Below are 16,086 nucleotides of genomic sequence, written 5' to 3'. Positions count from 1 at the left end.
GTTTTGATACGAGCTCATATAGAGCCATTACTTCTCTGCTTCCAGGACAGGTGTGAGGGTTATTAGAGTTCTAAAGATCTTAATGTAGGAAGTAACCGAAAGGTTGCCAGGCTGCAGCCCAATACATCTTCTAGGCCAAAAGCTATTCTTTCAAGTAAGATCTTACTTGCTTCATGTTCTGTTTTAATGTAGCAAGAAATTAGTTGATAAATTTGTACATACTTCATCAGTCACAGTTGAACTTTGTTATCCATGCCATATCAAGCAGGTTGTGATGTTGAATTGAGGTAATCTGTAGTGCATTGCTCAGAATTTGTGTGTTAATCAGGACTCAAACTCTTGTATTCTAAGCCCAGTTTTTCTCGTGCTTATAGATGTGAAAGCTGCTAGGCAAGAGCTCGGCCTGATTATTATTAGCTAGTGGCAGGTCAGTTAATAAGTTTAGTAGTGAAGTATTTTTGGGATAGTGTTTATTCTGCTTGTTAGAAAAAAGTTTGCTATTGGGGTATATTTTTACCACCATGTAGTTTTACCATACAGTATAGTGTTTTCAGTATATGTGAAAAATACAATTATTTTCAGAGACAAGCATTATTGTTCATAGGCAATATTTATTTATTTTGTCTCTCTTTTTTTTTTTGTTTGTTTGTTATGCTACAGAGATTTTACAAATTCTTATGAACCATTTGTAATCCCAGAATATCTTCGGGGGCAACTAGAGGAATTTGAAACTCTCTGTGACTTTTCAAATAGTAACAGTTATCAAAGACTTCTGGATAATAACCCAGATCAAACCTGTGAGAGCTTATATGAGTATGTATCCATTTCTCTGCTTAGCGGTTTAAAGGGTTTAATATTACTTTGTAATTTTTATAACATATTGTATTAAGTCCAGAATTTGAGTCCTCGTGGTCTGGTATATGTAGGTATGTACATAAAGGTAGGTACTAATGCTTTGAAACAGTTGCATGGTTTTTAGTAAGATGTGGACGAGCAAGAGTATTACAGAAAATTTTTATGCTTTGCTAGAACACCATCTTCCAAATGATTGTTCTTCGGTAGTCCTAGAGTTTCTTTGCTTTTAAGTATTATTGAAAACATATCGTGTGAAATACGATTTTAGAATTACATGAAAAAACTTTGATTAATAATGACAACTCTTTTTTTTTCTTTTTTAAGATATTTCTCCCAAATCTTGGAAGAACATGGCCCTATGGAAATTAATAATAAATTACTAGTTGGGGAATATGAACATTTCCCTGAAGAAGCTCAAAAGATTGTAGAAGATGAAGGTGGTCTGAAATCTTTTCTTCTGAAATCCCTTCGTTTCATTATGGTGGACAATCTTATTGGCTTAAGAAAGCATGCAGTTCTTATTAAAGACAATGCAAACAGAAATGAGACTGGAGATAATGAAGAAGAAAATTATATAGTCTGTGATGTACAAGAAAATTCTTCCCAGAACAAGCTACAGTTAAATCCAGCTGCTAAGGAATTCAAACCGCTGTCTCATCCTAAGCAACCTCATATATCAACATCTACTGACTTAACAGTAGCAAGTTATGAGACTCCACAACATTTGCCCTGGTCATTTCCTACTTCATGTAAATCGGTGCATTCTTTGCATAGTCAGAATATTGATACCATAGAAAATGAGTCGTCATTTTCAGGCATTTTACTAAAGTGCTTTGATTCTAAAAATCCTGGTATATTTTTGCCTCAGACTTCCTGGGGTTATCAATATGAAAGAATATTGCCAGTGCCGTCTCAACTGCCTCTCATGTCAACTGTTGCCAAGCAACCTAGTTATATTTATGCTGATCACATAGCTCATCAGGATAATGACGAATCAGCAATTCCAAACAGAAAACACGTCTTCAGCGGTTTTATACCAACTGAAATACAAACGTATGAAGACCCTCATTGCCAACTGGAGAAGTCGGATAACGCATTTTATGAAGACAATTTTGCTGTTGCAAATAGTACAAATGAAGCTGAATGTGGTATACAAGTTATTAAGACGGAAAAAGAAAGCAGAGGTATACCTCTAATGAAAAGCAATCCTTATACAAGGATGATAGCTGTTCAGGTAAGAAATTAAAATGGAACAATTATTTGAGAGCTCTTAAGTGATAAATAACAGCGTTGAGCACTGGAAATTGAAACTCCTTTTTGAATTATTTCTTTATGACTTCCCAAAGGGTCAAATGTTGTATAGAGTTTCAAGAGAAAATATACAAGTAATACTTGCAGGCACCCAAATGTAAGAGATCTTAAAAGTAGTATTTAGCATTCTCTAGTACTTATCTTAATTTAAAAAAAAAAAAAAAAAAAAGCGCGCCACAAGTTGGAAGATCCTGAGGTGTTTATCAGAATGGGAACTTCCTTAGAACTTGCAGTTTAAGTTGCTGACACTTCCTACAACTACTCTTGTTTTTCATTTGTAATTCTTTAAAGAGATGGTCACTGAATTTTGTTCTGCCTGAAATTTTCGCAGATCTTTTGACCCAGGATCAAAGCGGGGAACTGATGCACATAAGTTTAAACTTCGCTTTAGAGGTTAAGGAAAGTCCTTCTGTGTCATCATTTTTCTTTTTGTAATTAGTTCAGTGATTTGCTTTAACTTTCACAATATTTGAGGATTTAGATAGTTTGTATGTTCTAACAATTGCTGGCTGATGCTTCTCTCGTGGTCTTACAGTGGTGGCCCAGCTGTAGGGTGAGTCCAGGGGACAAACTCCCTCATTTCCTTTTTCCTCCTGAAGTGAAAAAAAACCTGAAAGTTTTGTCCTACAGGCAGAGAAGGCATTGCTGAACACCTGGAAAGGGGCAGGGCATGCAGCTGAACAGAAGAGGGGCTGGAGCATTCACTCTTTAATGGCACCCCAGAGTTAGATCAGCATACAACACTTCAAGCAACAGAGGGAGACAACTGTCACATCCACATTTGCTACAGAAAACATTTTGGACTAAGATGCCAGGTTTTCAGAGTTATGGATATGGCAGTTTCACGCATCCATTTGCCGAGAGATTATCCAACATGCTAGAGGGACTGCTGGGGAGGAGTTCCTCATTGTCATTTGTTTCTTGTTATTAAGGGAGGAATAGCTGTTTATAGCTGTAAGATAAATAGTCGTCTTTTTATTATTGCTTTCTAAATTAGGAAAATGTTAACATGTTTCTTTCCAAACTTGTTTTGTGTACAAAACTTCTCTTCACTTTAAATCTTTCTTGAGCAGTTGCTGAAAGCTAGTTTCCCATCAGTCTTGGCAGATGAATTTCGTCATTGGCTGACTGGGCTTTTAAAATGGGATTTCTCTTTGGTTCTTGAACACATGCAACAAAGAGATAACAGAAGAGGCAACAGTTTTCAATTTGCTGAATTTTGGTTAGCAGAGATCAAAAGGTCACTAAGCAACAGATATGTTTCTGTTTGCAAAAGTGTGATAGAGCAAGGCATTTAACATTATATGACTATGATTTTTAGTAGCTTATTAGAACAGTAACATCATAAACTGAATCTTTAATATGTCACTTTTTTTTAAACTTCCGTTCTTTCAGTAAGTCCTTGAAGGGTGGTATTAGAGGAAAACAAGCAGGGACTCTGAAGGTCCTTGAGTCTAGTCCCTCCTAAGTAGAGGCACTTACATAGATCTTGAGTTTAGGAGGAGCCACAAAACACAGCTCCTCAGTGAGCTGTCAGACACTGTTTTTGCAAGTTGTAAGTTTTCAGACATTTAGAGCACAGCTGTGTTTTAAAGACTCAGAGAACTGTTCTCAATATAAATGCTTCGTGGTCAATTAAACTAGGGAATGATCACGACAAAAAAAGTTATTTCATTATAGATTGAAATCCATTTCAGAAACACTTGCATAATTTCTTTTCACATTGTAGGTAGACCTACTTCGTAATGTAGTTGGATTTGTGAAACTGTAGGTTGGGTACAAAAGCTCCAAAACAGAGCTGACCTACTAGTTGCATGTATAAACTCGAACGCTTTTTAATCAACTAATGATTCTTTGTGTTCTAGGTAAATCATGAAGTAGGTGATAGTGAAACTAATACTTTGCCTTTTCATCCATTTGAAATGCAACAAGTAAGTTACCTGCATATTTGTCATGAAGAAGGTTAAAAGAAGGCCCAAAAACTTAGTAGTGAAAAGATAGAGGTTCTCTGGAAAGGACATGTTTTAACAGATGTTTTTTATTTTGGTTTGTTTGGTGCTGTGTGAGTGGTTTGGCCTTTCTTTTTGGGGGGGTGGGGGGTGTTGTCCCCCATCCCCCCACCCCACCCCCAGCTTCATATTGGGCTGTATTCTGTGATGTTCTTGGAAACTTCACATAGGCCCAAAACAAGGAGGTTTTGGAGTGTTGTTCTGTAGCTATTCAGATGTTGGAGTATGTTTAGGGAAAGTTAGTATTTCCTTTCCAAAAACATTGAGGTTTGATTTAAATATTCCACGTGGGCCTCTAGACAACTCAGACTGATGTTAATGGCAGTCTTATCTCTGTAGCAGGAGATAAAAGTGAGAAAATGTGGCCTTCGAACTAGTCATACTCCATTCATGGTCAGACATGAATGTTCATTTCCTGAGCCGGATTGAAACTGTTACACAACTTTCTCTTAAACACTGTTCCCCCCACAACCCAACAAACAAAGAAAAAAACCCCACCCCAGCCACACTCAAGATTTTGAATCTCAACTGAGAGTAGACTGTTCCTTATGGACATCATGAATGTTTGCTGCCCTGTGGTAACAGATATTAGATTGTTTTTTATAACTGATTTATTTTCAGGGAGATATTCTACGTATGGAAAAAGAGCATCAGGTATTAAAAGAACAACTTAAAGAAGCACAGGAAAAATATGAACAGTTACAAAGCCGAAGCTTGGAGGAAATCAGTGCTTTAAAAGACCTCCTAAAGAAAAGTGTTGAAGAGACTGAGGTAATGTTTTTATCTCTGCAACAGTGGGACAGATGGCAGTGGCTCACAAAATTGGTTGTAATTGATCAACAGTATTTTGGAAACTTGACTGGTAGTCCTCATTGCTGTGAAGTCTGACTCGGCAAACCTCGCAATCTTTGTGTGTCATCTTCCTTTGAACACACTTAAACACATTGGATATTGGTTGCTTCCGTCTAGTGGATAGGTATTGGTTTTGGTTCAACCCGAGAACAAAAAAAGCAGTACACTGCTGACTCTTTCTTTCATCTTGATTTGTTGGGTTTGCTGACAGGCTTTATTTCCTTGAAAATGCCTGGGAGCAAGAGGAGTAGTCCCCAAACAACACTATCAGCCTATTATCACTTTGCCTGGATTAATTTTATAGTTAGAGCTGTAGATGCTACAGGCTACCCATTTGTCTACATGAAAAGGAATTTTTCTGTTTAAAAAAAAAAATAATTCAGGTGAAACCAAAGCCATCTCTCCCCATGCTCTCTCTTTAATCTTTAGTAAGAATGGGGCCTGTCGTTGAATCTCAGTTTAATACTTTTTTTTTTTCCCGTTCAATGGTGTGTTCAAGTAAACTCATGTACTGCAGCTTGGGAGCTCCTGAGTTCTAGCTTTACCATTGGCTGCAAGTAGCCTGGCAAACTTTCATATAAGGGATGATGGAGTCTCACATCTGTTTTTTCTGTATGAATATTTGGTAAAAATGTGAGCTCAAAAAGTTTTGAGCTTGAAAGCATGGCTGTATGCAGGGTGGATGAACTTGTCCAGGGGCATTGTAGGCACTTTTTCAAAAATATTTTTTTATATTTCCCAATGATGCATTAATGCTACCTCATTTTTTTTAAGCAGTTATGGCAGCCATAAGATTCACTGCTGTCTTGCTCTGTTATGAGTTGTAACTTCCCAGTTGTTAGTACTGATAAAATACTACCAGTACTGATTTTGAGCTGGATTTTGAGTTGGATTTCAGTATGTGTTTGTACGTGATACTGTGGAACTGGGTTTCTTCTTTTAGCTGACTGCAAAACAGGGTTGCAAGTATTCTGAAGCCATGTAAATGAGGTGTGCACATTGTATGTTGCCCATCCTAAACACCTGAACTAACAGTAAATTAAGACCTAGTAAAACTCTGTTACTGTCATTTTCACTGGCTTAGTTTTTGATCATAAATGTCAGCAATCTGCTCTAACTTGCATTTGAATAAAGTAGTATTTTCAGAAATAATGTTTTCTTATTTTCTGGTTTTAGGTATCAAAGAATGAACTGGATTGGTTTCATCGAGACTTAGAAATACAAGTGAAAAAATGGCAACAGGAGAAAAAAGAAAATCAAGAGAACTTAAAAGCACTAAAGAACACAGCTAAAAAGCATACAGATACCAATGATAGGTACTAATTTTAAATACAGATTTACATTACTTTCCCTTTGCTTGATTTTTTTTTTTAAAGCAGCAGTAAGTACAGTTATTTCCGATAAGACTATATGTTTCAGTATCTACTAATTCCATCCTTTATGCAGAGTGAAAAATCAAACTTGTTGCCCTGATTATGTCATTCTGACATGAGTTAAATGCAGTTCTTGAATTAGAGCTGCTGTTAATAGGATCTACATACAACGTTATTTAACCTAATTAACAAATACTACTCCTTCACTATTTAAGATCTTCCCAAGATCTTTTCCAGAATCCTTTAGATCTGCACTGCTTTTTCACTTTTCTCCTTCATGACTTACCATTGCTTTCTCAGCGTCCTCCTCTACTGAATTATGATTAGCTTTAAATTTTCATTTCCATTTTCATTTTTTTTCCTTCTTCTGTTGTACAATCAACCCAACCAAACTCTGGTCTGCATCTGTTTTTCTTACAGGCTTTTTGTAGATTCTGCCACGTAGCTTATTGGAGGGTCATCCAAGGATGCATGTTTCCTTTTTTTTTCTAGTCTAGTCACTCATTTCTCAGATTCAAGTAAAACTACAAGAATCGCATAATTGCATGTATCTATTGTGAGGGTTTTTTTACCCATCCGTCACCCTAAAATAGAAGTCTGCAGGGCTTTCCATGGAACTTAATAATATCAATGTATGAATCCCATCATGACCCTGTGTGCAGCAAACGCAGCTGTTCTCTTGGCAATGAGCTCTCCTGACTGTGGAGGAGCAAGAAGCAACTTCAGTAAACTTCCACCATAGTCAACAAGCATCCATGAGATCACATCACTGACGTACTGAAAAGTAAATTGTGTCATTTGATGAAGTATTATCAGTAGCTTTTCCTGACACATTCTAAAGACTTTAGAAATCTTTAAGTAACATAATCATTGGCTGTGTAACCAGCTACATGTTTTATCACAGCAATAAGCTGAAATATGTCCATGCCTGCTTTCGTATTTTGATTTGTTTGCAAGTTACAGGTAAACATTTAGAATACCTTCTAGATAACTGACTGACTTAGCAATAATTTTTCTAATCAGATTTGACAATTCCTACTGCATTTTTAATGTTCTCTCTCAGTTTACAGACCTGAGAAGACTTTTGTCCTTGAATGCCGTCGTGTTATCTTTAGTCTAAGTAGTTTGGGCCAAATCTCTCTTGAAAAATCATCAGCCTGCTTTTATATTAGTTACTGCTTAATTAGGAATACATTTAAATGCACATATGGTATTAAACAGCATATAAAACATACGGGTTGTTACTGCTGCATAGTTGTCACTATGGTTATAGAGGAACGTGTTATGTATTTGCTAATGAACATTTTCCAGAACACGCTTAATAAATGCTTGATTACTGTAGGTATTCGAAGACCATTGATGAGAAGGAAAAGCAGTATAACGTATATTTAAAGACGTATCTCGAGACCAGGTAAAACTCTTGTACCTTTCAGCAATATTTACATTTTTCTGCTGACTTGTCATTATTGGAGTTGTCTGCTTCACTCTGGGTAGAGGCTTAGAAAAAATAAGCACTTTAACCTGAATCTCTTATTCCAAGTTAGGTTACTTTTACTTATCATAAGTAAATATTACTTTCTCTTAGAATAATAAAATCTGGCTTTTCAACATACTCTTATACATTTCCCTTGATCATATGATACTGTGTTTTAGAACACACCTTAGAAGTTGGGTGTGGTACAGCCATACTGAACTGTTGTAGGTAGGTTTGTATCTTCACATGCTTATAGTCCTAAATGTACATAAGGCTATCTAAACATTTTCTAAAAGTTACTCATTTGTACGTAGTATAAAGTCAAGGCTTCATTTACAGATATGTTCTTTATATATGTGATCAGGCTCAGAACAATAATACTTGCATGACTGCTGTAGTCAAACTCCTGTAAGCTTTTTAGGTTGCACAGCAAAATGTGGTTAAGAAATCCCAAGGTTGCGTCTGTGGAGCCAGCAGTACGGCTATACAAGTATGATACTATAACTGAAGGCACAAGCTGTGCAATGTAAATGGAGATGTGTGATTCCAAAGAAGAGAGAATAGCTGTAGAAAACCTCTAAAATGTCATAAATTTTAAACACTACTATGTTGTATATGTTAATCAAATATTTAACTGCTTTTTATTTCACAGTAATAAACTTGCTAATGAGAAAGTAAAATTAGAAGAGCTTATAAAAAAGAGTCAAGATGACTGCCAAGAGTGCGTGAAAAGAGCTGTTAAAGCAGAGGTACGAACAAAAAATCTTAAAAAGCTTTTGCTAGAGCTTGGATCATTTGTGCTGGTAGTAGGTGGGGAAGATGACTGGTGAAGTCTTATCTAACAATTTACTTTTTGAATAGCATCTAAAACTTTTCATAAGCATATATCAAAAGCGTTAATCAATATTGACAAGTGCTGTTCATGATGTTATCCTACAAAACTTTGCAGATCATCAAGGCACATTATTATTATTGGCCAGTATTAAAAGTGCACAGAATTAGGGGCATATAGTATTGCCCCAAACAAAATTTGACTAGTAATTGAGTTTCATACTTATCCTTGTTATGAATAGATTCCATTAGTAAGAATTAACTATAGGAACATAAAAAATTCCTTGTTAAAAGTAAGTCATGGTTAGTGAATATATAGCTGCTACTTTATCAGGTAGAATCAGAACGCAACACCTGACTTGTGTGTTTCACTGAAAGGAGGAGAGTACTGATAAATACCTTTTTTTTTTTTTTTTTTTTCTTTCCTAAACCAGTATATTTTGTACTGGATATGCTTTGAATATCATGAACAATTCTCCCTTTTTTTAAGAAGGGCTTGAAGGCTGTCTTATCTGCCGTAGGATTTTATAAAAAGATTAGATTGTTGGTCCACATTAGTCTTCAACCATCCAGTACTTAAATGGCTGTCTTAATCACTTTAAGTGTGTGTGTGTGTGTATGTTTTTATATCTATATATAGGATAAGTTGCAAATGGAACATTTATGGAAGCTTTCTACTATCAGTTGAAGTGAATGTAGCCTTTTTATCCTCCCAAAGGCCTGCCAGAGCTGTTAATTCCACTTGAAATTCCTCACCGTAGGAACTGTGTATGTGTTGTACTCTGTATCATAAAACTATTCTTTCAGATGCTTATTAAAATCTATTTTGAGGTTTTATTCCTGGTGCTACAGCAGTGCTTTTACTGCATTTTTTTTTTACACAGTTATGTTTTGTTACAGATATCAGTACTCAAAAACTGGAAGGAAACTGAAGTATGCAAGCTAAATGGCATAGCTGCCAATGCAGAAGTAAATCTCAAGATGTTGAAGTCATTGAGCAGGTATAGAAGCATAATAGCTAAATGCAGCTTTCCTGAAGCTGAACAACTTCTTAGTCTTAAATTACCAAGACGTGTGATACTTATGCAGGAGCAAGCTTCTTGTACTATTGTTTCTTAGCTGGGGAAGATCAGGCTACTGGGAACATTCCAGTTATTCCTGTGCTGTATCACTGGGAAGGGGTTGCAATGTAAATAGAAGAGAGTGCGAACAAAGCTGCTGGGCATGCAACAACATTGTTTTCTTCCTTAAAAGGAACTAATGTAGCCCTGGGTGTTAGCTGTTGTTTTAAAACTTACGCCATGTTCCCTCTCCCTGTCCTTATGTTGCCGTAAAATACTACCTTACACTTGAGGAGTCCACTTCTAAGATTGGCTAGGATCTAAGTACCAGGAGTTTAACTGATTTGCTTGAAGTCTTTAACTGTGATTTAGTTGGTAAGGGGTTGGTAGGACCAAAACCATTGATCTTAAACAAAAATAATGGGTATGTTGGAGTTTAACTGAAAATCTTGAATACTTCAGCAGCTCAGCTTCAGCAGCACCTAAGTTGAAGTCACAGATTGATTCTTGGGAAATATTTATTTCAAACGTAAAGAAACAACTGGGAAAAGTAGAGGTAAGCCTTAATTTCTCTTTAACAAGCTTTAAGTCGAACTTTGGAAATTAAAACAGAATAAATACCTTGAATAATTTTGCATTCCTTTTTTAAAACACCAGTAACTTGTCCTCCAAATACTAAACTGCATTTTTTTAATTACAAAAGAAAGATAAAGTTTTAAATCCAGATTATTTGAGTATAGTTAAGTTACAATTAATATCTTCAATTTTATAAAGGCAAAAATCTGTCCCTTATACATTTGCTTCAAAATTGGTTCCCCCATTAACAAGTCTAGTTTCTTGGTTCTTTTGTATTTTTTGAACTTCAGAAATCCATGCAACTTCCATAAAAACAACAGAAAACTTCCTGAAAAGTTAAGATGTAAAATGTCTAGGCTGAGTTTTGAGAACTAGAAGGGCTTTCTCAAACCCTTTCAAGCATCAGTGCAAGTACTTAAATACAGATTTATGTTACCATAGCAAATGGCAGCCTTACATCTCCATTTGAAAGGCCTGGTATCTTTGGGTGTTTTGCAAAAAAATAGTTGTGTTAATGCCATTTTAAGTAAAGAGCGAGCTCTAGTTAATGCTGATGTGGAGGATAATTTATTTTCCTTCTGCAGGCTGAGTATGAAGAAAAAATTCAGGCGGTGAAAAATGGTGTACGGAACTGCCTCACTAAAATGGAAACTGTGGAGCTTCCTTCTCCTCCCAGTGTCTTAGTATGTATCTTACATTTTATAGCAGTTTGTTAAGAAGTTCTTTAAGTTTGCATTGGTATGGCTATCCGTTATAGGACATGTACATGAAGAACTTGAATATGTAGCCTTGAATACAAAGTAATCTGGCTCTCTATACATCCAGGTAGTGTTCGAAAGGACAAGGTGACGGCAGATTAGCTAAATGAAGTCCAGTGAAAAGCACATTCTCAAGTCCTGTGAGAGGCTTAAGCTGTTTAAAGTTAACTTTAAAATGCTTCATGTTCTGTCTGAATTGTGACTAATATTTTTGTATATCGTGACTTTCCTGTAGTGCCAAAATCCATAGGGACAAGGCCCCGTTACACCAACATGTGTAACTGATCACGAATACCAAAATCAACTTCCAGTCATATCTGTTATGAACTAGATGGAGTATAGCCATTTATGGAAATGCATCAGTAATGACTACATCCCAGATAAATACTATTTAAAACAATTTTCTCGTGGGCCAACAGTTCCACAAATGCTTTGCTCAAATCATGTCAGTTACTTCCGAACCCTGCGATTGTTCCTGGTGCAAGGACGAAGTCAGTGTAAGTCAATACTCCTTGAATTGTTCATCAGCACGGTGGTGGGGAGACACATGACAGGAATAAAATACTTACAGCCAAGGTAGCTGCAGCAGCGGTGCAAACAACCTACGTTCTGCCATTCACTGAGGGCGAAATTGAAACCAGGGCACAGAGGTGATGCCCAGTCCTGAAGACAAATAGCACTCAGAAACCACTGGACCTGGGGCAGTTTGGAGTAAGGAAAAAAGGGTTCAGTCATCTCTCAAAAGAGGGGGGATTATTGACTCAGTAAGTAAAATGAATTCATAGCGCACGCTCATATGAAATCCGTGAATTCATTGAAGATGCCATGCAACTTTTTTATATTCTCTGCAGAAAGTCATGGGTTTTTCTTTTGTTTATTTTTGGTATAATTTAGATTCAAAGCTGTGTTCTAATACTGTATATTTATGATTGTTACTACAGTTTTTCTGGACTTACACAAGTAATAGTTACACTTATGCTCTCCTACATACTTTTTCTTCCCCACTTATTTCTAGGTAGCTCCTTTCTACTTACTGGCACAGAACTCCTAAGAATATGCAGATAACTTAGTTACCATCGTTAGGTTACCATCAATTTACAGGTTGGGAAAGAGTGACTTTTAAGCCGCTTGTTCTGCATTTGGTATTTATTTTTACTGCAGTAATACAGGAATAACCTTTTAGAAAGAGTTCTGTAATTCGTTCCACTTTGAGAGGGCTTTAATAGGCAAATACTGAGCCCAAATGAATAAGACTTGATGAAAACCCTTTTTCTCCCTGTTTAATAAATTCCGTTAATCAGTTAAACACCTTTACAGAGAAGGTATAATAAATATCGCTTCAAAAAGGTGGTGAACTGAAGAACACAGAACAAGAACCAGCAGGTTTGACTACGAAGAAGTGTAGAATTCTAGTTCTGTGTGTTGGAAAGCCACCTTCCTAGACCAGTCATGGGGTCAAACAACGAAACTTATTTTAAGGAGTTCTCTCCATTTATGGAAGAGAGTCGTTAGTGCAAAAAGAAGTCTTCCTGGATCATGTCAGCTCCAAGTTTTTCAAGATGATGACTATAGCTGACATGTGTTTCTGTTTCAAAAAAGTTACACTGGATTATATATAGATTATATAATCAGTTAAAAGTGAAAAAGTAAATTTTGTATTTTCAAATTGATGGCAGTTCTGTTCACGCTATACTTCTTTACAACTTATAGCTGTCCAACAGCCATGCATTCTTTAGCAAAGCAAGAATAAGGTAAAGGAACAGTTTGCATATGTTGTCTCCTATTTAATGCTGTTTCAGACAGGTTGTCTATATTCAGTGCATATTAAAGAGCACCTTTGTACAATATTTTTACCTAGGTAAAGCAAATGAAGGTCTTACCAATTTATCTTACAGGTCCTTAGCATGACCAAATGTGTCATAGTCCATGCTGCAAATGCTCGAGAGTTCTACTTAATTTACTTTAACCACTATTTTTCCTGTGAAATCTGTTTATTTCCTAGACAAAACAAGGCAGACCTCCAGTCAGTGATCCAGCCATTGTCATCTATTCCTCTGCATCTGCACATCCTAATTTACTTCCTGCATTTTCAAGTTCTGAAGATCCAGGTCCAACACATGCTTCATCTAATACACAGGCCGGAGTTAAGCCAGCATATGCAAATTCTAAGTCTTGTTCTGCAAGCGGTGGGTCAGTGAAAACACACTCCAAACCTCTGGAAGGATCATATTCTGATAAAGTTTTGGCATCTTGCCCGTCAGGGATTTCTGGAAGTAATACTCAGAATGTCCAGCCACACCAGAACCACCAAGATGACTCAGCTATACAACTGAGGCCTTCTGGATTTCCAAACAACAAAATGATTCCAAAAGCATTTGAAAATATTATTGTGCATCTACAGAGTATATTTCCAAACTACAACAGGTATTTGTTTTAATGAGTGTAATGTTATGTTGAGTAACAGAAGTTCTGACAATCTAATGATGAAGTACAAAAAGAATTGATTTCTTAGTAGATGGCTTCTGTTTCACCAGAACAGTAATATTAGTTGTTCCCCTCCCTCCCCTCCCATTCAATGAGACATTCCTTAAGGGAATAGACCTATGGTGTTGGCTTACCTGTTTTGGGTTTTCTTTAGAACCACCAGCAGATAGAAGTGTTATTATTATTATTAGCTTTTTTTACGACTAAGGTGGCTAGACCCTAGTTTTATTCAGAGGTATTGGAAGCAGTTACTACAGTTCATTTGAGAAGTTAGTATCTTTTTAAAGGCTCTACTGCTGAGAATCAAACATGGAAGCTACAGTGTTCTCTAATGCTGGTAACAGCCACAGTATTGCCAGTCAGTAATTATGTCTCTTTTGTCCCTTCAGTTCAGACTTCACTAGCTTCATAAAAGATGTACAAAGAAGAAATGGGAATACATTGTCAGGTTTGAGCTTAGACGAAATTCTAAGCAGAGTGACAGAACTCATTCTGGACCAGCAAAGTAAGGTACTGTCGTGTATGTAGTTGCTGCCTTTTCTACTGTGCATCTCCAACAGAGGAAACGGCGCGGCACAGTCCAGAAAAGAATGCAAACTTCCCTTTGCTGTCAAGTTTTGAAATACAAACTTGCTCCAAATTCTTTTCCAACACCTGTCTAGGCACCAACTTCAACAGGGAGACCTGTGAAGTCAACATCCTGTGCTTCACCAGCACCGACTGGAACTCGGAGTCGGGAAGTACCTGCAGAAGGCAATGTGCCCAACCCACCCAGCGCAAGACCTGTGCATAAAAATCCATCTCAGCCACATCTCCAGCCCTGGGGAAATGTTAGAGTAACACCTAAATCTAAATGGAAAAAACTAGACTATACAGTAAGTTCTCCACTGTTTCCATGAATGTGAAGTGATTGCCATGTACTTCTTGTAAGACATGAAATAATCAAAGTATTGCTGAAAAAACATTTTATGTACAAAAGCTTAAATATACTTGGTTAAAGTTAGGAACATCATTAACTTATTAGAACTTGTTGATAAATTGTTGCTAGCTTTCAAATAACTTAACATCTTATGTATAGGCCTCCAGTGATGATCCTTGCACAATATGTCATGATGAGCTAAGCAGAGACTCATGTGAACTAGAATGTGGGCATCGTTTTCACAGAGAAGTAAGGATTTTTGTTCTTATCACTTAGATGCAAATGTTTATGACCTCTGTTCAGTTATGCCGTTGTTCCACTTTCTAAAAGCAACCCTCCCCCCTCTTACCCTCAGTGCTTGAAGAACAGTGCACAGTTTTCTTTTATGTACTTTGTACACCAAGACTTGCTATATATATGGTCTTACTGTGTCAGAAAGTTTCCAGGTTTAGATTTTTAATGGAAATGATAATCCATCAGAGTGAATTTAAGCTTATTCTTTGGAGAATAAATTTGGTAGTCAAGTCACAGATTTGTTTGCAGCATACTTACAGCATGGGCTACCACTATAGACCCTGCATTGCCACCTGATAGCAGTTGTGTTTATAACATCATGTAGTAAGAGTGTCAGGATTGTGTTAGAATAGCTTGATACTTCTGTCTGTGACCTTTCCCATTACCTTACGTGTTTACTGCTGATTTGTTATTGCAGAATAGGTGCAAATGTAAATTGATCAGCACAGCATCAGAACTGGAGAATGGTTTTTTAATTGCAAATTTTAGTAACATAGAACATGCTGGAAAAGTGCTTACCATTAGTGGTGATTATTAACATACTTAGGCTGAACTCTTTGTACCAGACCTTGTTTCCTCAACATCATCTTCCTGTTCTTGCAGTGCATTAGAACATGGCTTAAGCAACATTCCAGTACCTGCCCTATCTGCCGCGTTCATGCTCTGCTACCTGAAGACTTTCCTGAGCTTCCTGCACGGAACAAATATGCCTAAACCTTGTTTTATTTGAACACGTTACAGTAAGATGCGAAGTGGCTGCAGAATAACCACCATGATAAGGAACAGAAACATGATGCCTAGAAAGAGACAGAACCCTGGCTTTATTAAAAATGGTAGTAGAACTCAGACTGATTCAGTATTTAAATACATGTAGAGTTAAGCCACGACGCTGGTACTGCTGTGGCACCTGCAGAATCAAATGAGCATACTCCAAGATCCAGCACTTTTCCTGTATGAAGCCATTGTAGTTCAGAGACCAGCAGCACACAAAACTGGTGGGGTGTTTTGGCTAAGGGATATTGAAACTACTGTATCTACTTTTCTCAAAGGATGGTGTATAATTCCCGTAAAGCAGGGGTTTTCCTTCAGAGTTTACACTGCACTGAAAATAAATTCTATCAAACAGGTAGGTGATCTGAGTAACAGACTAGCAGAATTTGGAACAGCCAAGACATTACCTTCCTCTGGCATAAACAATTACAATTTAACTGCAGGATTCAAATCAGGCTTGTTGTGATCATTATGAATGCAGTTCATATAATTGCAGCTCCCTTCTCTGCATAAATCCA

General features: G+C 36.9%; 1 protein-coding gene across 1 annotated transcript in view; it reads left to right on the top strand.

The window, feature by feature from the left end:
- TTC3 (tetratricopeptide repeat domain 3) overlaps positions 1–15,676 on the top strand; it is a 62,869-nt gene extending 47,193 nt beyond the window's left edge. The window contains exons 31-45 of the mRNA XM_009818739.2: positions 661–813; positions 1,180–2,089; positions 4,032–4,097; positions 4,797–4,946; positions 6,204–6,343; positions 7,743–7,811; positions 8,527–8,623; positions 9,606–9,706; positions 10,229–10,322; positions 10,927–11,025; positions 13,103–13,524; positions 13,974–14,094; positions 14,247–14,459; positions 14,663–14,752; positions 15,401–15,676. Coding sequence (XP_009817041.2) covers positions 661–813; positions 1,180–2,089; positions 4,032–4,097; positions 4,797–4,946; positions 6,204–6,343; positions 7,743–7,811; positions 8,527–8,623; positions 9,606–9,706; positions 10,229–10,322; positions 10,927–11,025; positions 13,103–13,524; positions 13,974–14,094; positions 14,247–14,459; positions 14,663–14,752; positions 15,401–15,511 — 2,836 coding nt within the window. The 3' untranslated portion in view covers positions 15,512–15,676. The remainder of the gene's footprint in view (positions 1–660; positions 814–1,179; positions 2,090–4,031; positions 4,098–4,796; positions 4,947–6,203; positions 6,344–7,742; positions 7,812–8,526; positions 8,624–9,605; positions 9,707–10,228; positions 10,323–10,926; positions 11,026–13,102; positions 13,525–13,973; positions 14,095–14,246; positions 14,460–14,662; positions 14,753–15,400) is intronic.
- The last annotated feature ends 410 nt before the right edge of the window (positions 15,677–16,086 follow it).

Source organism: Gavia stellata, chromosome 1 (genome assembly GCF_030936135.1).
Source record: "Gavia stellata isolate bGavSte3 chromosome 1, bGavSte3.hap2, whole genome shotgun sequence".
NCBI classification, from domain to species: Eukaryota; Metazoa; Chordata; class Aves; order Gaviiformes; family Gaviidae; genus Gavia; species Gavia stellata.
This window is presented reverse-complemented; position numbering and strand designations above follow the sequence as displayed.